General features: G+C 46.5%; 3 protein-coding genes and 1 non-coding gene across 5 annotated transcripts; 2 read left to right on the top strand and 2 right to left on the bottom strand.

The window, feature by feature from the left end:
• Positions 1-5,057: 5,057 nt before the first annotated feature.
• On the bottom strand, positions 5,058-6,730 carry LOC123066718 (GPI-anchored protein LLG1-like). Its single transcript, XM_044489752.1, has 3 exons — positions 6,570-6,730; positions 6,391-6,459; positions 5,058-5,605 (listed from the first exon to the last, which is right to left on the bottom strand). Exons 1-3 carry the CDS (start codon positions 6,682-6,684, stop codon positions 5,244-5,246), a joined length of 546 nt encoding a protein of 181 aa, XP_044345687.1. The 5' UTR covers positions 6,685-6,730; the 3' UTR covers positions 5,058-5,243.
• Positions 6,731-7,939: 1,209 nt separating this feature from the next.
• Positions 7,940-10,540, top strand: LOC123066717 (uncharacterized). Of its 2 annotated transcripts, XR_006431414.1 has the most exons (4): positions 7,940-8,150; positions 8,243-8,577; positions 8,937-9,915; positions 10,021-10,540. XR_006431414.1 is itself a non-coding variant. In XM_044489751.1 (3 exons), exons 1-3 carry the CDS (start codon positions 8,122-8,124, stop codon positions 8,939-8,941), a joined length of 369 nt encoding a protein of 122 aa, XP_044345686.1. In that variant the 5' UTR covers positions 7,946-8,121; the 3' UTR covers positions 8,942-10,540. The 2 variants fall into 2 exon arrangements, 1 of the variants encoding a protein (XP_044345686.1); XM_044489751.1 differs by having other exon boundaries at positions 7,946-8,150; positions 8,937-10,540.
• A 254-nt stretch (positions 10,541-10,794) lies between these two features.
• LOC123066716 (uncharacterized) lies at positions 10,795-12,015 on the top strand. The gene is made up of 4 exons (XM_044489750.1): positions 10,795-11,049; positions 11,138-11,391; positions 11,471-11,517; positions 11,611-12,015. Exons 2-4 carry the CDS (start codon positions 11,156-11,158, stop codon positions 11,628-11,630), a joined length of 303 nt encoding a protein of 100 aa, XP_044345685.1. The 5' UTR covers positions 10,795-11,049; positions 11,138-11,155; the 3' UTR covers positions 11,631-12,015.
• A 7,008-nt stretch (positions 12,016-19,023) lies between these two features.
• TRNAK-CUU (transfer RNA lysine (anticodon CUU)) lies at positions 19,024-19,096 on the bottom strand. The gene has a single exon. It is a non-coding gene; the product is annotated as a tRNA-Lys (tRNA).
• Positions 19,097-21,420: the final 2,324 nt, after the last annotated feature.

The raw sequence follows: 21,420 nt of genomic DNA, 5'->3' as shown, positions 1-21,420 counted from the left end.
TCTTAAGATCAATTTTCATAAAATTGAATTGTTTTGTTTTGATGAGGCTCAAGACAAGGCCCAACTATACACTGAACTGTTCGGATGCGGGTAGGGCCAGTTTCAGATCACATATTTGGGGATACCGATACATTATCGAAGATTCACAAATGCTGAATGGAAACAATTAGAGGAGAGACTGGAAAAAAGACTTAGCAATTGGAGAAGTAAACTACTGTTTCTGGATGGAAGATTGGCCCTCATAAATTCAGTACTAAGTAACATGGTACTATATATGATTTCCATCCTGCAATTGCCGAAAGAAGTTTTTACATAGATTGGAGTATTTCTGATCAAGATTCTTTTGGCAAGGAGATAGCGAGAGAAATAAATATTGACTAGCTAAATGGAGTGTGGTTTGCCATCCCAAAGGCCAAAGCGGGTTGGGCATTCATGACCTTGAGATTAAGAATAGGGCCTTCCTCGACAAATGGTTGTTTAAATTATTGACAAAAGACGGTGTATGGCAAACCCTCTTGAGGGGGAAATATGGGTTCCAAGGTGGTATCCCAACTATACTGGAAGCTTGGGGATTCTCACTTTTGGGCAGGTCTAATAGCTACGAAGAAATATTGCTTCACTTATGGATCCTTGTGGATTAAAGCCGACTTAGAAATTAGATTATGGGAGGACAAATGGCTAGGAAATGCCACATTCCGGAAACAATATCTGGTTCTTTACAACAATGTGTGTCACAAGGGTGATACTATCGCCACGGTAATGCAATCATTTCTGCCAAATGTGAATCAGAAGAGATTTAATTGGACCCAGACTCGAATCGTGGTACATCCTGCTCCAACGATTGTCCACTATGCAATTGTAATCCAGTCTATGTGCCAGTTGATAATAACAAAAATATCTGAAAGATGAAGATACCTGTTAAGAATAAAATCTTTGCGTGGTATCTTCGTCGTGGAGCCATTCTTACTAAAGACAGCCTTATTAAGAGAAATTGGCATGGAAGTTCGCAATGTGTCTTTGTTAACCATGATGAGACAATAAAACATTTATTCCTCCAATGCAAATTGGCTCGTTTTATATGGTCAGTCATCTAGATAGATTCTGGCTTGTATCCTCATAGTGTTGCTTATGTATTTGGCAGCCGGTTACATGTGATAGATCACATGTTTAGAACTCTTCTTAGGGTGGGAGCGCTTGTCGTTAATTGGTCGCTTTGGCTATGTCGAAATGATAAGGTTCTTAACGATAAAGTACTTCTCTCATGTAGGTTATCTACAAATGTACCGGGACTCTTCGTTTATGGTCCTCTCTATACCATGTGGAGAATCGAGACTTGTTTATGGAGGTGTATGCATGATTGGAGGATACGGCAAGTGATACTTTTACCCTACATGGGTGGCAACATAATCTTAGGATTGGTCCACCTCCGTTTTAGGTGTTATACAGACTCTACATGTTTCTTTGTATTTCACTTTATTATTTTTTGTTTATGCGAGAGGAGTTTGTTTGTCCGTGTGCAATTTAGTTATGCAGAGGCCAGGTGTAATGCTTAAACCTTTTAAGTAATAAATCGTCTCTTTTCAAAAAATCTAAAGAGAAAACACATCACATCTTATATCCTTGCTTTGTAGATTCAGAGTATTAAATATTGCTACTATTATCACTAAGCTAGCTACGTGGCAGACAAGGTATTTCTGGTCGCGAATTCAAATGAGCCGTCCTGAATAGTAAACTTTTTTAAAAATAGTAAAAAAAAAAAGAAACATTTTGGCAACAAACATTGACGAATTCAAATGAGCCGTCCTGAATAGTAAACCTTTTAAAAAATAGTAAAAAAAGAAACATTTTGGCAACAAACATTGACGAATTGTCTATATACGTACAAGTTTTCATGTAGAAAAAAAAATCCTAAATGCTCTGGGCAAAAAACCGATGCTTCAAAAAGACTACTTTTGAAAGCATTTTTGGAGCATTGATTTTGTTTCCCCCCTAACAGTACTGTCAGTACATATGATTTTCTTCTCGAATATGTGCAGATACACAGACAATTCTTCAATGTTTGTTTAAAAAACTTTGATTATTTTGATTTCTTTTAATTTTTTTTGGATTTACTGTTCATCACGGGTGCATTTGAACTCTTGAGCAGAAAACTACTTTCGCTAAGTAGCTGGCTATTCATCTTTACTTATGTACTTGAATGCAATGTGTGTACGTTAGATCAATACATTTCTTGAGCTTTGATCAATCATCTCCTGTATCACTAAGCTCCCTGGGAAAAATCGCCCTGGAGCGATTCAAGCACCGATTGGCCCTGTGCCTTCGATTTTGACCGAGTCGTATGTTTCTGTGATCTGGGTCTGGTGTGAGCTGAGAGTTTTGTGGGCCTTTTTGGTGAGTGTTGGGTGATACGTGTCAATTCCACGCGCCGGTCTGTTGTCGACGGATGTAGAGGTTGGCTGGGGAGTGCCTCGACAGAGCGGAGAGGTGAGCTAGGTGCAACGAAAAAAATAGCGCGCTACAGCAAAATAGCGACGACCTTAAAATATGCTATTAACGAGACATTGTACATCGATATATTTAGCGAGATAATTCTCAATACGCTATAGCGTGCTATTAGCAACACTATAGCGCGCTATTTTTTTAATGGCGTTGCACCGTCATCTTCGCCATTGGAGGAGCTCGGACGCCGAGGCGCTGTGTGCCGCTGCCGTTGGGTGAGTATTCAATCAATCTACCCACTAGGAGGAGATCCATGCTATCAGAAGAGTCATCTTGCATCTACGATCTGATCTCATGTGGGAGGCCGATCCGGCAGCCTGGGCTCACCGCCATCTGGATCCCGCCACCACGAGCTGACCAGCATTGGATCGGACGGTCCCGGGACTCGCCGCTGAGGACGACAGGCATAGGAGGCGCGGCGTGCGGCAGCAGCAGAAGCGCGGTGAAGGCAAGGCTTGAGATATGTGGCAGGGGGCGCGTGTCTGCTACGGCCGCGAGCGTGGCTGGGCCACGGCGGATGCACACGGAGGATGGCTCAGTGCATGGTGAAGTGGGACGACGCGGTCGCGTCGGGTTCGTTCGGTCCGATGCACCGTGTACACTTACAACAAACGGTCTGACTATATCACATCTCTCACATCTAAGCATCTTCAACAATGGCTGTAAAAAACGCGCGCGGGTAAAAGTGGGTGTTGGCGCGCGCGGGGCGGTTTCGCGCGCTCCAGCGGGCGCGAGAAACTCAGGCGCGCACGAAAAAGCGGCAGGGCGCGCGCTAGTTTTGGCGCGCGGTGTCCGGCGCGCTTTATAAATGCAGCGCCGCCACATGCCCTCCCACCGCTCTCCACCTCGCCACGCGCCCTCTGCCGCTTTCTCCCCACTGTTTCTCGCCTCACCGCTGCCGGGGAGTTTCGGGCTACCGCGGCGTCTGCGGGCGCCTCTCCAGCGCCTTCTCCGTCGAGATCCGGTCCGGCGAGATGCGCCTCGGCCTCGGCACTTTCGACACCGTCCACGAGGCCGCCCGCGAGTACGATGTCACGGCGTGGCGCCTCCGGCGGCCTCGTAGGGAAATAAACTTCCCCAAAGTGTTGACGCGGGAGCTGGGGCAGGAGCTCGCGCCTCCCCCGCGGCTTATCACCGACGTGGATTGTCGCGACAACCGGAGGAGGGAGCGCCATCTCGGCCTCGCCGAGATGGACGAGGAAGCCAAGTAGCTGTGGCGCCAACGCTTACTGCTGGACGTCATCAACGAGCATCAGTTCTTCGCGCAAAGGAGGGCGGAGAGGGAGGAGAGGAGGGAGGAGCGAGCCGCCTATCGCGAGGACATGCATACGTGGAAGGCGGCCGCTCAATTCAACATCGACCTAGGAGCAGCGTCGTCCTGGGACTCCGACGACGATCGGTATCTTGACGCCTTCATTGAGATGTCGGAGGAGGACATCACCGAGGCAGATTCAGAGTCGGAGGAGGAGGACGAGGAGTAGTAGTTGAACTATCTTTTTTTTTATCTATCTATGCTATGAACTATCTATGTATCGTTTTTATCTATCGTTTATCTATCTATGTATGCCTATCTATGAGTATCGAGCTAGAGTCGAATGTGTATCGAGTTGGAGTAGACGGAGAAGACGACGAGTAGTAAACAAATATAGCACCTCTGCTGGAGCGGCGCGCGCGCGCAATTTTTTGCAGCGGTCGCTGGAGCCAGCGCTCCGCGGCGTGCAAAAACTGGCTATGAAGGCGTTGTAAATGCTTTTTTAACGCACCGCACGTTGCACGCATGTTGGAGATGCTCTAAACAGTGACGGAGCCAGGAAAAATTAGGAGCCAGTGCTGGCCGCAAGCTGACTAAAGGAAGAGAATTGCCACCGAATATTTGGATACATATTATACATTACTAAAGCTGGGCATGCATAAGAGTTTGATTGCCATCTATGGTGAATCCCTGGTTTGCAATGGCCAAGGAACAGGCTAAATCGTGGAAATCCATTATCTCTCTGGAGTGGTGGAACATATGGAAAGAAGGGAATGCCAGAGTTCTCAGAAATTCTTCCTGTTGCCAAGACCATTATTTCTGAAAATTCAGGTGGAGGCCAAGGATTGGATTAAAGCTGGTCATAGACGGCTTGTGCACATCGTAGAGCGACCCTTAGAACCAGATTGATGTAACTATATGATCTAAACCACCCCATCCCCTGTACTTCACGTTTAATTTGTAAACCTTTATTCCTTCTAAGCGCAATGAAAAGCAGCAATCCTGCCTTTTCGTCAACAAAATGTTCTGAACATGTTGCGCTTATGTGTGAAGGGCACGGCTGAAAATGCTCTAAGACGCAATCTCAATTGAAGTACTACCTGGAACGGGGAAAACGTATCCAAAAGGCAGTACATATAAATACAAGAACATGGCAATGCAGTAGCAGATGAACACACGATTATCACTTTAACTGTAAAATAATCAGTTGATCTTCAATTTCGTGATTTATAATTTGGGTGTGCACTCTGCCAATAGAAAGATGTGATCAACTGATCATCTAATGTTGAATGTCAAGATGTCATGTTGTTCTATAACAAAAGGGCATACTACAGCAATAGAACATCTACTGTCAAGTATGAAGCCAATGTCCAATCACAATTAACATCAAGAGAGCGTCAAGGAGATGCAAATGAATCCTAATCGTTGGTAGATACTACTTACAACTTACACCTGAAATTCACACCATCTTTGTAGAACTGCAAGGTGTCACTCAATGGAACAGCAATGCTCCTATTCCACACAAGAGAGCGACCAAAGGATGTGGCGAACTCCCTTGAGCTCGTCGCCCACCACTTGGCACGCCGGTGCCTATCTCTGGGATGCCTTCGCAAGAAACCCCTTCCTTGCCTTTGAGGCACTCGTCGGCGAATAGGGCTGCCGGGTACGAGCCATGGACGTTGATGTAGGTTAACATTGTGTCTGCACAGTTAGTGCTCTGGTTGTTGATGTACGCGGCAAATGGGCATGCAAATTCCTTGAAAGCTTCACAACATTCATTAGGAGGGTATTGTGGCCCTTTGCACTTGTTTGTGAGGATCGTGTAGTTCTGGGTCTCGAAGCTCATAGGGCAGTCTGATAAGCATGGACAAAAATAAACGGATGCGTATCAGATGAAGGTACTGGGAAGTCCTGAACATGGTGAGAAGTATACTATCTAAAAAAGGGTGCACATTTGCATGATAGCTATCCGGACATACAGAATCCAAGTTTCCTACTTATAGCCATCTGATGTCCAAGTTTCCTACTGATGTACTCCCTCCGTTCGAAATTACTCGTCCAAGAAATGAATGTATGTAGATGTATTTTAGTTGTAGATACATCTATTCTTGTGACAAGTAATTCTGTACGGAGGGAGTACTACTGAACGATACTCTGTAATTTCCATTGGTAGTTCACCATTGAAATCTGTTTTTATAAGCCCAGGAACTCTACACAGGCCCTGTCAATCCTAACCGCATATGGGCTCAAATTAACAAGAGGCTATATTCAGTTGACAGCATGTGAATTGCAGATGGGCAGAAGCATGTGAATGGCCGATGGGCACAAGCAAGAGGCTATATTCAGTTAACAAGCATGTGAATTAAGTATCTTAAGTGCGTGCACTGCACCATCAAATGCAGCTGCTTGCAATGCAGAACATCTCAGTTCGTCAAGCAGGCATACGCCGAAATAAATCCAAGCCGCCGTCTTCTCCAACCAAATTCAGGTAACACTGAAGTGCTATCCAACACCATCACTTCCAACCAAATTCTCTCTAGCATCACTAGAATCAGACCAAATCCCTCCATCCATCCTCGCACCTATCCCTAAACCGCCGTGGATTAAACTTAGAAAGAAGAAGAGGTGACACCACGTACCCCTCTTGGTCTGCAGCAAGCTCCTCCTCCCCGTCGATGTCGATCCGGTGCTGGCCTGGAATACGCTGTCTGCTCAAACACCGACAAAACAGAACAAGCCCATCACAATCCGCTTCAAGAAGCAAAATACTAGAACTGCCCAGTACTTGGGGCTTGGGAGCACCGGAGCACACACGGACCAGACACGGACACGGAGGGCGACGCGGAGGCGGAGGCGAGCCCGGCCAGGACGGCAGCATGGAAGAGGAGCAGGAACCGGTGGGTCTGAGCCATCGCTCGCCGCTGCAGCTCCATCTTCAGCGGAAGCTTCTTGGCTCTTGGGCGAAGTTGGCTCGGCACTCTGTTCTACTCTAGTGGACTAGTGGCGCGGGCGGCTATGGCTAGCACTTCAAAGACGACGGCAACCGCCATGACAGCGCCATTTGTGGGGTCGAGGTAACCTCTTAATCCCACCATTGGCTCGCCAATTTCTCCGGGCCTACTACGATCAGTTTACGTGGTGGGGAAGCCTTCCCTGTCATTCTATTCAGAAAACAACACTGTACGCAGTGGTCAACATAAACTTTTGAAGCTTTGATTGGGCCAAAATAAATAATGACAATAAGAAACAAAGCTAGTGGAGATAATAATGCACTCTGCAGCTACTTCGGCCTGATGGAAAAAAATCAGGGTACAAATTATAATTCAAACCATAACAATTCTTCCTGCAAATAAAATAAAATAAAATACAACTGTTCTGAAACAAATAACAACGATTGAAATATAAATGAGATTAAAACGGTGGGAGGTCAATAATAGATTGGAACAACTTGAATATGATTGATGAGTAAAAGTAGACATGCACTTGCGATGCCGCATTTTCTTCGAAGTTTGTACTTTCGTCGGTCACTTCTTCGAAATTTGTACTTCTGTTGGTCTCTTTTTAAAGCTTCGTGTGTATGGTTTGTCAAATTTGGGGTTTTGTTCATCAATGTGCTGCAATCACTGGCAGATCCACCATGGGTCATTGACATACATCTACACCCAATTTTTTGTAGAAAAAATTGTGTACACACACACACACACACACACACACACACACACACACACACACACACACACACACACAATATGTATATCACAGAAATATCAACCTACGGTCTATTGGCCCATTAGTAGCTCATTTCAGAACTAATAGTGAGCCCAAGAGCACCGACGAGCAGGCTTCACGCACGAGAGACACACAGCGCCAGCCACCCGTCAGAATCTTTCATCACCCATGGACGAGCCGACATTGCGTTACTGACATGCTTTCAAGTGAAGGATGATGGAATTCTTTCTTCAAGTGAAGAATGATGTTGACATATCTCGCTTTCAGGCCATGACAAAGTGTAAGGTCATGGGACGCGGAGTAATTGAGCGCGAGCTCAAATGCGCTCGTTATCGTGCACGTTCAATAGCGCATCAGGATCTAAGCCAATTGTTTATTCCGGCGTTGGAGGGGTGCTAAGAAAATGCACACGGCAGATAAATACATACGCAGTAGAGCTTGGTGGTGGGCCAGAGTTAACGTGGAGTTGGACGTCCGTTCGTCCTAGTGGAGGTGGGACATGGATCAGAATCGCACGTCCTCATCTGATCCGTGGCCCTGAAAGTTTGCTTTTCCGTCTGGTGGGGACAGGCAGGATCCAGAGTGTTCTTAACAGGGGTCTCCGGCGGAGAGAAAAGCAGAGACGGCGGCGGCGATCCGGCATGGAGTTTTTGACTCAGCCATTCGGCAGGTATGTAGATCTTTGCTTGCGCGACGGATTCACAGCAAATCTTACTCGCATGGCTTTGGTGACCAAAAGGATTTGGTTTTGGCTTGAATCAGATCCAGTGTCATTGAAGAAGTAGGAGAGAGCTTGGTGCCGTCCCCTGTGGCGAGGGCGCCGACGGGATGCGGTATGCTGGAGGAGCCGAGTATGGCGGTCAGATCCACTGTCCTTGAGGAACTAGGAGATTGCTTGATGCCGGACGCTGTGCTGCCTTGTCTGAGGGGAGATGGTACGGTGGAAGAGCAGCAAGTGGCTGAGCGGCCAGGAGCGGTTGACAGCACGGACGCTCAGGTTTTCGCCGCCAATGAAGCCCTGGTGTGCAGGAGGGATAATTCACCTCCAGCGTCGGAGCTGTCAACTATGAAGATGAATCTCCTGGTTGGAACTAGAGGTTAGTGTTGGATTTGTATTTCAGTCAGTATACCAGAGATTTACATTATAGTTGGAATTGAATAAATCCTGCCATTAGAACAACTAGTGATGTTGCAGTCAGGAAGCAGAACCATCTTTGCTGAACCCAGTCTCTTCATATGATAAAATTGTTGATTGCTGATTTGAGGGAGTTAATATGTGAATTTTGTAAGTTTAATATGTGAAGTTACTGAACCCAGGCCATTGACATGAGAAGAACTAGTGATTTTGTAGTGATATTCAGGGAATCATGCTTAGTGCCCCATGAGGCATTTCATCTAAGGAAAATGATGCTTACTGAAATCCAGGCAGTTAATATGTGGAGGATGTGTTTTGCAGGCTGAGAATTGGGGCTGCCGCACCGAGCAGAACACCCTGCCCCATATCGTGTCAGCGCTTTTGAGAAGGCTATTAGGAGTTATGCCGACAACCCAGCTGAGAATATGATCACACCAGTGATTGGCGCTACTTTTGACTCTTTGGGTGGGGCTTATGACTTCTATAATTTGCTTCATGGGAGAAAGGCTTCAGCATCCGATATGCGAAGAGCCGGCTGAATCTCGAGAGGACGAAATGCAAGCAGTAAATAGTGTGTGGTTGCTCGGTGAGTATAAAAGTGTGCTTGCCGATTCACATAATCTCCTCAGTGGTGTGAATGTTTCAACTGACTGAAGTTTTTGAACAATTATGTACGGCAAAGCTGGTGTTGAGAACACGAGGTCTTGTCGCTGCGAATGCCCGGCTTTGATAAGGCTCCTATGATTAGAGGACAATGGGTGGTATATTGCAGAACACGGAGAGAATCACAACCACTCGCTTTCTCCTAATTTTGGCGAGACAATCCATTTGCCATCACACAAGCACATAGATGTGTACACCAGGGATCTTGTGAAGCAGCTAAGGCAGAACAATGTGAATCTTGCTGAGGTATACTGTACCATTGGAGGCTTTTTTTGGCTCAATGGGAAATGTTCGGTTCAGGAGAAGGCCTTTGCGTAACCGGGGGGATCAATAGGGACCACGCAGATGATGATGTCAGGAAGACAATGGATGTTTTCGCAGAGATTGGAGCAAAAGATCCCCATTTACATATAGGATTCAGGCTGACAGTGAGGGGAGGATTAAGAATCTGATGTGGGCAAGTGGGAGCAGCAAGCTTCAGTACTCCTTCGGAGATGTCATAAAATTCAATACCACGTATAGGACCAACCTGTACGACATGCCTTTCGGCCTATTTGTTGGACGGAGTTAACAATCATTATCAGAGTGTGATCCTCGCTGATGTGCTGGTTCGTGATGAGACACAAGAAAATTTTGAGTGGGTATTCTCAGAATTCCTTAGAATGATGGATAGTTAATGAAATTTTATGTGATATGGTCCATAGTATTAGTCCTGGAAATTATGTGTCTATCAATCATGCAGACAAAAAATTGTGCCAGGGAGCTAGCTATTAAGAAGATCATGCCGGACGCAACGAGTGGCATGTGTTGAAGAAAGCGAAGGAGTCATTGGGTCGTTTGTATACAAAGAAAAGCGACTTTACAGCTAAATTTCATAAGGTGGTGAACCGTATGCTCACGGAGGATGAACTTGAGAAGGGTGGGAAATGTTGCTGGATAAATACAAGCTGAGGGAACACCCATACATGACACAACTGTTTGAGATTCGGAAGAAATGGGCGAAGCATTATTTTAAGGGAGTTTTTTGTGCGAAAATGACCAGCACACATATGAGTGAGAAGTGTGAACCACATGTTAAAAGAATTACGTGTCTCCCGGGTGCCCAATGCAGATGTTTGTGCAGAAGTATATGAGGCTTCAGTTTGACCGGGAGTCAGAGGAAAACTATGGGGAAGAAAGAACGAGAATTGTAAGCCTGAGTATTCTTTTCTGTGCAGCTACTAGCTAGGCTTTGCTGCGATTTGTTATATGAAAGAACTAATTTATTTTATGGTAACTGGTCATTTTGCAGGGAGTGGGGGGGGGGGGGGGGGGGCTCATGAGGGCAAACCTTGCAGTCGAGAGGCATGCTAGCAAGATATATACAAGGGCCATGTTGAACAGTTTGGACATATATTGTACGAGTGGAGAGCTTATCAGGTTGAAGAGGTTGAGAAACTCAAGACATGCATTGCAATACATACTGAAGCAAAGAAAATAGAAAAGTGGAGCGTACAGGGGGGGGGGGGCTCGTGAGGGCAAACCTTGCAGTCGAGAGGCATGCTAGCAAGATATATACAAGGGCCATGTTGAACAGTTTGGACATATATTGTATGAGTGGAGAGCTTATCAGGTTGAAGAGGTTGAGAAACTCAAGACATGCATTGCAATACATAGTGAAGCAAAGAAAAGAGAAAAATGGAGCGTACATGCTTACTATGCTCGACGGAGGCAATGAATCCAAGTGTGTGTGCGGCCAATTCAGACACATGGGCCTGCTTTGCCGGAGAAGGTACGTCAGCAATAGTTCAGAAGATTTGATTATGGGATTAGACAAAAATGTATTTACTCTAAATGAATGTTTTTGCTGAATTGTGTAGCGTTTTCTACCTATACCAATGATGGAAGGCTTTTCTTTTTATATTGTGGACATTGAGGAAAGGAATCTTCTTGTTAAGGACCCGGCAGAGACAAGCATTCACGATGATGAGATGAGGGCGAAGCATGAGTTGAATGCAAACCTGGTGCTGAGAGGACTTTGGAGGTACATCCGCGCGCATTTTGCTGTCTGGTATTGTCCAGATGACGACTGGAGCGTGACATATGCCTACAACATGAATGAACCATGTGAGATGTGAGTATTCTGTTAACTCAATATAGCAGGAACATAAGTTGTTGCGGATACTTCATCTCTAGTTCGTCATGCTTTGCAGCGAGGACACCTGGGTCTATCTCGCGCACTACTGGAGGTACTACAATGGTGAGTATATAGTTGGAGAACAAATCGAGTGATGTTGTAAAAAGTTGATTGTGTTTTATAGGTGCTAACTCCTGGAATTGAACTGTATTGCAGTACAAGCTGGATTATCTTAAGAAATAGATTGCATACGGGGTGATATCTATGAAGGGGAACAAGGGTGAGCACCCAAGCTTCATGATCGAGGAAGTGCTGTTCTGAAGAAGACCGGAGTGGCTGTCTCATTATCTGCTTAGTTATATTATGCATTTACCATGAGTTTGCAAAAGACTGGTTATATTATGCATTTGCCATGAGTTTGCAAAAGACTGGTTATATTATGCATTTACCATGAGTGGCTGCCTCATTATCTGTTTGCAAATACGTAGTAAGCTAAAATGGATCCTGAACTTCAGTACAAATGCTGCTGCTTTGAAAGACTGAATCTATGAAACTAGAAACAACATAGATTTGGAAGACTTAATCTTTTGGTTTATGAATCTATGAATGTATGCATCTACACCCAGCCTTGAATTGAAAAGAAAAACTAAAAATGTATGCATCTGGCATGACACCGAAACTATGATGCTATGAATCTCGAGGCAGTATTGTTTTAAAAACTAGGAACCTGTCCATCTAAACATGTACATTAGTCTGCATACATTAAAAATATTGCCTCGTGTTTAGGAGTATGCATTAGTCTGAATCTTTGAATCTATCCATTTTTAGGAGTATGCATTAGTCTGAATCTTTGAATCTTTGTATCTATCCATTTTTAGGAGCATGCATTAGTCTGAATCTTTTAGGAGTATGCACTAGTCTGAATCTTTGAATCTATCCTTCTAAAAATGGGCTGCCACACGACTTCATCAACTCAGCATATGCTCGTCTGCCGGCGTATGCTGAGGAGTATGCATCTTTGAATCTATCCTTCTAGTTTGAATCTTTTAGGAGCATGCATTAGTCTGAATTTTTTAGGAGTATGCATTAGTCTGAATCTTTTAGGAGCATGCGTTAATCTGAATCTAAAGACTGCAGCTATGATTTTCCATGGCTGAAAGCAGCAGGGGCATGGAGATTAAAATAGATGTATAGGGTACGAACCCGGAAGGCCTGACACTTCCTGGTGCGGCAAGGCAAGAAGAGTCAGAGGGTGCTTGGATACAAGGGACTATTTTTAGTCTGACTAAAAATAGTCTCTTTTAGAGGCTAAAGTTCCAAGCACCCCTGACTAAAGAGAGGCTAGGACTAGTCTTGAGGCTAAAATCTTTTAGTCATGGGAAACCTACTAAAATATGTATTAGCTCTCTCTCTCCTCATTTAATTTCTCTCCTTAGTTCTGGATTGGAGGGTTTGGAGGATAATAAATGCTCAATAACTAGATTTTAGTCTCTTTAGTATTTGGATCCAAGCATGGGTGAGACTAGCAAGTTTTAGTCCCACTACTTTTAGTCATGGGACTAAAACGTATCCAAGCATGCTCTCAGCATCGAATAGCCGTGCAAAAAATAGGATGCGGTTGGACGCCCGCCGTCTGGTGGTTAACGTCTCAGCCGTGGCCCACAACGTGATGGCACATCTGATCCGCCGCTGCGAGGATGACGGCCGTCACATTAAATGCGGCAGTAAAGTGGGCCAGGTTATTGGAAAAAGGCGTCCATACATCTCCAAATACATAGTAAAATAATAGGGGTGGTGCGAATCTTGGCGCCAGCTCATGGCTGAGATATAGAGTCCATCTGAGCTCGAGCTCAGAATAGACTTTCCGAAGGTCATGTTGCTATTTTCTTCTCTATCCGTAATTTTCTCAACCTTTTGAGATATTGTTTCTATTGTTAACAATTTGTATATTTCTTTGTATTGTCGTGAACCAGTTGGTTTCTTTGTTAAGGTGAAAAAAACTAAAACCCAAAATTGAATTCCGGATCCACCACTAGCTGCAATGGGTGTTTTATGTTTGGTTTTCGGTGCTTTGAGGATTAGGTTTGCAACCTTTTTTGAGAGGAGATGGGAATCTCATTGACATCTCAATGGTAGTGGCATAACTCTAGACCAATTCTACTAAAATCAAGTTAAACTAAGAAAATATGCTGCCCACCTTGGAGCTCGAACCCAACACTAGAATGTAAGAGCCTTGTGCTCTACCAACTGAGCTAGACCGGCAATCTGCCCTAATTTCAAAATTTTGAGATTATACTTTAGGAAATATAGAGCAATGTGAAGTATACACAAAAGTTTAAAACGGGAAAAAATTGAGTAGACAAACACTGAAAAGTCCCCCCCTGATAGTCGCATTGATCATAGGTTGGAGCTCCTAAAACAAACGTAGAACTTGAGAACTTAATGATAAATTTTTGAATCTGAAAACTCAACATTTCTTAGTTAGTGCCATGAGCAAAACAAATCACCAATTCCCATGGCATAATACAAACCTACTACTACTAGTAGTATGTTAAATCCCTTCGCAAAGAAATATAAGATCGTTTAGATCACTATATATTTCTTTACGGAGGGAGTATGTGTTATTCACAACTAAAGAATCATGTGTTAAAACAATACAATTGAAAGATAAAGTGACATAAAAGATACACTTATATCCACAACGTCAAGTTATCCATACGCAAGGGTACTTCTCCCAAAAAAAATAAGGGTGCAAATTATAATTGAAACCATAACTATGCTTCGTGCAAAAAGAAATACAAACTATTTAGATATATTTGAAATAACTGCTTGTACCAGGTATCGGGCATACAAGAACATTATGTAGTATTAAATAATACCAATAACAAGGATTGAAATATAAATGAGAGTGAAATGGTGGAGAGGTCCAGAATGGATTGGAACCACCCGCAAAAAAAAGAATAGACTGGAGTAGCTTGAATATGATTGAGGATTAGACGTAGGCACGCACGTCACCACGCCATATTTTCTCTGAAATTTATGTTTCTATTTGCTTCTTCTTTAACCTCCGCGTGTTTAGTGAGCCAAATTTGCGGTAATGCCCCTCCACGTGTTGCAATGTGTGTTTTATGCTTGGGCTTCAGTGCTTCAGGGATAAGAGCATCTCCGCACATTCAGCCCCCAGTGCACCCAGCGTTTTGGCCTACGCGCTGATGTCATTTTCGCCCTAGGGACGATCCAGTTCCCAGACGCGCCCCCAGGTTTCGGCCCCAAGACGCACATAAATTCAAACTTTGTCTTTTCCACTGTCAAAAAAAGCCACAAGTTCAGCAATCATCGGCGATCAACATGCCCCAGTTCGGCAATCAAAACATACACAAAAGTTCAGCTTTCAAAAGGAAGGACACGTAGAAATGCATCAAACGACGGGCCCCTCCGGCGTGGTACTGGTCGCGGTCGGCGTGGCTTCTGTGCTCGGGCTGGTCGGTGTCGGCGTGGCTTCTATGCTCGACGTCGGTGGCGTCGGCATGGCTTCATCGCTTGGGCTGGGTGTCGGCGTTGGGGTCGGCGTGAGCGTAGGCACGGTGGTTGAAGGCATCTAGTTCACGTTCGTCCGGAGTAGGTCGAGCTTCATGTCCTGCTTCGTCATCAACGCTGACTACCGCGAATCAGATTTCTCTTCCCTCTTGGCAGCGTGGTTCTTGGCGTCGGCGATGCACTACTCGATCGACGATTGCAGCCGCTCGGCAGCTAGGTGGCGCCCTTCGTCGTCTTAGCTCTTTTGTTGCCGTCAGGGCGCCCATTCGCCGCCCCGAGGGCCGGCGCATCTAGCTTAAATGTTTCCTGGACCTTGGCGAGGGTGAGCGAGACATCCCTCCACTTCTCGCGTGACTTGATCCGAGAAAACTTGAACTCTTGATCGCTATTGTCCTAGAGATACATGGTGAAAATACGAACCATCTGCGCAGCTGAAGAACGACTGTCGACGACGTACACGGCGAAAAGAAGTGAGCCGGCGGCTGGACATACCTGACCCTCGATGTTGGTGCCGCTTGCTGGACAAGCCGCGATCTCCTCGATGATCCCATGCCATTTGATGCAGGCCGTCTAGATGATCTCCCAATGGTTCAATATGGCCTTTGCGTCGCGCGGCATGTGGATGATGGTGAAGTAGGGGTCGACAAGTTTGCGCTCGTCGAACACCGACTTGATGCGCGTCTAGTACTTGTCGGCGTTCTGGTTCGCGCTGGTGACCGGGTCCATGCTGACAGGCTTCCATGCTTCAGCGAGGCACTCGTCTTCTTTGGACGTCCACTTGATGCGCAGCTCACCCGTCCTGGCATTGCCCCCCGCTTCTTCTTTTTCCCTTTCCTCCTCCTCCTCGGCATCGTCGAGCTCGTCCTCCATGTCAACAGTTGTGTCCATTCTGTCGTCTTGCATGTGGAACCCGGGGTAGGAGGCGGCACCAACAGCCGCTCGTGATAATCACCTCCATGTCAGCGTCGGTCGCGTCGGGGTTGCCGAAATATGCCCCGAGGCTTGTGAGAAGGGTAGGCCACGACGTAGAGGCGGCGTCGGCGAGGCTATGTACGCCAGGGCGAGTAGTTGTACGAGTGGTACTGAACGCGGGCGAACGCGGCCGAGGGAGTGAGTTGGTCGGGGTTCAGACCGGAGTGTCAGGCACGTAGTGGCGCGCCATGTGGGAAGGTGATGTTCGGGTTGAACCCACCATGTGCGTCGCCGTTGGAGTAGCCAGGCGAGGGTGCGCACCCCCAGGGCGGCGACGGAAGCGAGAAGTTGGCTAGCGACACGACGCTCTGTTGGCTCCATGCAGCTTGCGGGCAGTGGCTGCCGGGCGGATTCATCATCCCCGCGCGAGCCGCCTCTGCCTGCTTCGTCGCCGCCGCCACTACTGCCGACGCGACCGCGTGCCTGGCTTGGCATTGAGCCTATTCCGCCGGTCGGTGGTGACAGCCTCTCGGCGCTGAACCTCCGCCCTCCACTTCACGTTGGACATGGCCGATGGTTTTGGCATCGGCGCCCTCGGCTTCCTCTGCTCTGGCTGGGTGGAATTGGCAGCGGAACGGAGCGAGGGGCCGAATACTTCTTCGGCGGCATGGTGGGATGACGGTCGGCTGGCGGTTGAGTGGGAGAAGAATGGCGGGAGTGGCGGGGCAGATGGGGGGAAGTAATGAGAAAATGGAGGGAAAGGGGGGAAACGACTAGAAAAGGCCCGTCTATCACCGACAGAGCGGACCACGCGCCTTTTCGCTTCGGCCGGTGCCTTCACCCAAGGTGCCCTTCGTGGGGCTGGGTTTGGCTCGGGTTCTCCGGCTGCTATTTCGGCCCAAATCGGCGAAAAACAAGGACCTGGGTCGCGACTGGTCCGATATTTCGCCGTCGGCGCTAAAAAAGGCGCCATAGAGGGCCGGTTGGGGGGGGGGAGTGGAGATGCTCTAATGGTGCAACCTTTGTGAGAAGCGATTGTAATCAAATTGAATTCTCGATGGTAACACTCGTAGAAAAACGACATTTAGTACCGGTTCGTAAGGACCTTTATTCCCGGTTCTGTAACCGACACTAAAGGGTGGGGACTAAAGGTACCCCCTCCCCTTTTAGTCCCGGTTCAACACGAACTGGGGCCGAAGGCCCACCACATGGCACGAGCCCGCAGGGTGGTCTGGGGGACCTTTAGTACCGGTTGGTAACACCAACCGGGACTAAAGGATTTTTTTTTTTGAATATTTTTGAAAAAAGATTTTGATTTTTTTCTTTTTTTCAAATTTCTATTTTTTTGATGATTTAGTCTCTAATCACCCCTCATCATTGCTCTAACCACCCCTCATAATTCCAAATTGTCTAACTTCCCGGCCGATCACCCATCCTCTCAGTACTCCAGTCTGAGCACGCTTAACTTCCGAGTTCTATTCCCCCTAGTTTCCAAGTCTACACTTGTTGTTTTTCTGACAATAGTAAGCTGTCAATCCTATTAACCCTCAGGAGTTTAGCTGGAGCATGAAGTCACACGTTTCACCGTTTGAGTTTGAAACTATTATTCTAAATAATAATTATTATTTAGTAACACTAATATTTCTTGAATAACTAGTTTGACCATAGTTTGACCACAGTTTGACCAAAATTCAAAAAAACTAAAATAATTATTTATTAGCACTAATATTTCTTGAGTAAGTAGTTTGACCATAGTTTGACAAAAAATTCAAAAAAACTGAAATTTGAGCATATCTTTTTTCCTTCCAGAATTTGAGGATTCTAGCAAACAGGCCTACGGCTGCCGAAACCGGATGCGGATTTTCGTGTTGATTTGGATTTTAGTTTTTTCAGTTTTTATCATTTCTTTTGTTTTTTTAAACAGAAAAGACGATACGGGGGGTAGAGTTTGAAAATTGCCCTATAGTCCCGGTTTGTGTCTCCAACCCTGACTAAAGGTTAGACTCCTTTAGTCCCGGTTTGTGATACAAACCGGGACTATAGGTTGGCCCTTTAGTCCCGGTTTGTGTCATAAACTGGGACTAAAGGGGCTTGTGGGGCCCCGGCCTGACGCCAGCCTGCCACCACCCCTTTAGTCTCAGTTTGTGATACAAACCGGGACTATAGGTCAGAAATGAACCGACACTGATGCATAGCCGTTCGAACCGGGACTAATGGTCACATTAGTGCCGGTTCATTTACAAACCGGGACTAAAGGGCTGAACATTAGGCCCTTTTTCTACTAGTGTAATGACATCTACTATTAGGAAGAAAATTCTCTTGGCAAGGTCTAGTATGTTAATCTTGACTAAGAAACCCTATCGTGTGTTTATCTTCCGAAACATCTGTTTATCTTGGCAATGCTTGAGAATGACAGTACAATAAGGAAAAAGCATCGGATCTTGGCAGTGGTTGCCAATGAAGGTACAATAAGTAAAGGGTGTCGGTTCAACCTCTTATCTTCAGCCAAAGTGTGTGCAAATGTTCAACGACGTTAAGTTCTCATGGTATTCGACTCATATCTTTCTAGGTAGTCCACCTCGTGCAAAATATGTGTTATGTAACTTTCAATGCATAAAATTTTGGAGAAAATGGAGATGTGAAAAGGTGCTTATAGATATCTCTCCTTTATCAGGGATATTTGTAGTATCCTCAGCCCATCTGGGTTCAAGTCGTAGACTTGACACTTGTGCTACCATTTCCATCCTCTATACCAGGCCTTTTAGTGCTCGCATTTTCCTGCATTTATTCCGGGCTTTCGGTGCTCACATTTTCCTGCACTTATTCCTAGCCTTTTAGGGACGTGCGTTCAGTTGAAGGAGACGTTCTCGTCGACTATGCTGAAGGCATCTGAGGCCATTTCGTCAATCTCAAGGATATGTACCGACTCAGTCTCTCGAAGGTGATCACATGAGTGTATGTATGTATGTATGTGTGTGTGTGTGTGTGTGCGCGTTTGCATATTAAAAAGAAAAAAAAATTGTGGTTTGATTAAGATGCCAAACGTGTAGAGAGATCACTTTTTTTATAACAAATATTTTGTGGTTTGTATTTATTCCACCTAGTTAGGCAAAGGAATATGAAATATTGCAGTTTGTTTGATCAATCAAATAGCTAAAAGCGACTTAAACAAAAATTGAACGCCCACCTTGGGGCTCGAACCCAAGACCACAAGGTTAAGAGCCTTGCGCTCTACCAACTGAGCTAGACGGGCAGTTCGTTCAAATTTTGAAATTAGTGCTTATACTAAGGAAAGTTTTAAGTGATGTGTATTATAAACGGAAGTAAAATGGAGAGGTTTCTTCGGCAGACGAACTCGGAAAAGTTCCCTGCTCGCGTTGGTCGTAGGCTACAGCTCCGAGAAGAAACGTACAACTTCACAACTTTGTGAGCAAATTTTGAATCCGGAGACACAACATTTCTTAGTGCCATAAGCAAAACAAATCTCAAATTGCCACGCCACCGCCGGTCACGTTGTAGCACGTGTCGAACCCGCCCAGAGGCGCCGACACGGGCGCCCGTGCCCTGCGCCGGAACGCGTCGCGCACGGCCGCGTACACGGGGCGCGAGAGCGGCGTGAACATGGTGCCCGCGTCCACGATCGTGCCGCCGGTGCCTGTGGCCTTGTCGAACGACGCGAGCGCCGACCCGGTGCCTGTAGTTGGGGATGCTGAGGATCTGCCGGCCCGGTGCGATCGGCACGAACGACCGGTCTTTGCTCTTAGGTTTGGCTTTGGCGGGCATGGCGGCCGCGAGCATGGCAACGCGTGCCACGTCGGCGGCGGACTGCGCGGCGAGGGAAGCCGCCCATGCACTGAGCGGCGCGCCGGCATTGGGCGACGGCAGCGGGTGCGAGCGTGCCAGGAGCAGCGTCGAGCTACGCACGGAGACCGCGGCCGTCCAAAACGTAGGGAAGAGGAGCACGGCGAGGATGGTGGATAGTCCTAGAATCCACATGGTTGCTTTTGCTCGATCGCTAGCTCAGCTCCTAGCAAGAAATGAAGGATGGCGAGAAATGGTGTACGTCGAGGTGTATATATTTGCTGCGTGCATGCACGCACTGATGACTTTGGCCGGTTGAAATTGTTTGGCCTCTTACTTTATCTTTGCATTCCTACAAAGAAAGTTGGTAGGTACAAGGGTGCTTGTTGCAGCTAGGTGGCCAAGGCACGCTCCAGTGTACTTTCTACCAAGTACCAACTGAGCTAGAATCCTAGCCTGCTCACTTGTCATGGCTTTGAGATTTATATTAATTAACTTTGCCAGTTAGGTTTATAGGCACAAGCTCACAACCGACTTCACCGTCATGGTAAGTATAAGGATATATTTATATGCGCAATTGTTATTTCACAGGCAACTGGAATTTTTGCTTATGTCAGTCAACCGGGAGTATGGCGAGGCCTAGAGGCTGAAGATGGCAGCATCGTGGCGAGGCTTCAATCAGAGCGACCTGAAGCCGGCGATGACATGACACTGACGTCGCAGGTGGAAGGGAGTCAGAAGTTGAGGGTTCGGGATGGGTGGACGGGTGGAGGAGGGAGGAGGGGTGTTGGCGCGGTAGAAGAACAGGAGGTGGGGCAATTAAAGGGCCGGTGGCCGGGGTGGTGACAGCATGGCAATAGGTCACGGTCAAGGGAGGGGCGGTGGCATTGGGTACACTTATAATGTTGCACTATATCAGTACAAAATACAATAAGTACAAACCTCACTTCAACACTATTAAGATGCACACAACCAAGGAAGAAAAAAAAGAGAGGACCCTTAGGGATCACGGGTGAGACGAACGACTCGCCCCAGCAGTGTATCAACTACTACCAACATCATTGGTAACACGTGGACGACGAGAAGGTTCCCCGACATTGATGCCTTCAGCAAGGAAATAGTGCATGAACATCATCGCAGATCCAGCTACATAGGGTAGACCGCGTATTTTCACCCAGAACAGAAATATTGAGTAAGCTCTAGAGAAAGCTTTTAACAAAGGAAAGTTAATCGTCGCTGCCAAGAACGATCGGAGATGGCCGAACCTAGGGCTTTCACCCCGGAACTCAAGACTTGATACTCGAAGAGCTCCACCAAAGACGAAGTCTCCTATGCTGCTACCACCAACTTCTCGAAGAAATCTGACTGCAATATCCTGACCGGCATCAGAATCGTGGATCAAGGTGAACTCTACACACCGGAGTACTTGTTGAGACGGTACATCTGCCAATGCAAACAATGAGCATGCTAATTAACAACTGCGCGATGTGGGGGGGATACCTTGACCATCACCGAAACACGAGGGATATCAAGCAGAGATGGACCATCATGTGGGAGGGGAGCATCAGTATCCTGGCACGCAAAGCCTGGTGGCCAAGTCGAACGCACCTCCACTGAGCATCCACCACCGCTCGCTCCACAGGATGCCCCACCACTTATGCCCATGCCGACGGATGATGGCTAGAAGAAGGCCGACACACAAAGTCAAGCAAGCAAAAAAATGCGCACATAGGGCAGTTGCAATCGATTTTAATGTGATTTGGTTATGTGGTAAAT

Source organism: Triticum aestivum, chromosome 3B, assembly GCF_018294505.1.
Source record: "Triticum aestivum cultivar Chinese Spring chromosome 3B, IWGSC CS RefSeq v2.1, whole genome shotgun sequence".
In the NCBI taxonomy this organism is placed as follows: Eukaryota; Viridiplantae; Streptophyta; class Magnoliopsida; order Poales; family Poaceae; genus Triticum; species Triticum aestivum.
This window is presented reverse-complemented; position numbering and strand designations above follow the sequence as displayed.

Bases quoted from the DNA above. Each gene is read 5' to 3' on its own strand.
- LOC123066718 (XM_044489752.1), bottom strand. From the start codon at position 6,684: ATGGAGCTGCAGCGGCGAGCGATGGCTCAGACCCACCGGTTCCTGCTC. The intron at 6,460-6,569 runs GTCCGTGTGTGC...GTGTTTGAGCAG, and splicing joins GCCCTCCGTGTCCGTGTCTG to ACAGCGTATTCCAGGCCAGC. The intron at 5,606-6,390 runs GTACGTGGTGTC...CATGCTTATCAG, and splicing joins CTTGCTGCAGACCAAGAGGG to ACTGCCCTATGAGCTTCGAG.
- LOC123066717 (XM_044489751.1), top strand. From the start codon at position 8,122: ATGGAGTTTTTGACTCAGCCATTCGGCAG. The intron at 8,151-8,242 runs GTATGTAGATCT...GGCTTGAATCAG, and splicing joins TTGACTCAGCCATTCGGCAG to ATCCAGTGTCATTGAAGAAG.
- LOC123066716 (XM_044489750.1), top strand. From the start codon at position 11,156: ATGATGGAAGGCTTTTCTTTTTATATTGTGGACATTGAGGAAAGGAAT. The intron at 11,392-11,470 runs GTGAGTATTCTG...CATGCTTTGCAG, and splicing joins ATGAATGAACCATGTGAGAT to CGAGGACACCTGGGTCTATC. The intron at 11,518-11,610 runs GTGAGTATATAG...ACTGTATTGCAG, and splicing joins CTACTGGAGGTACTACAATG to TACAAGCTGGATTATCTTAA.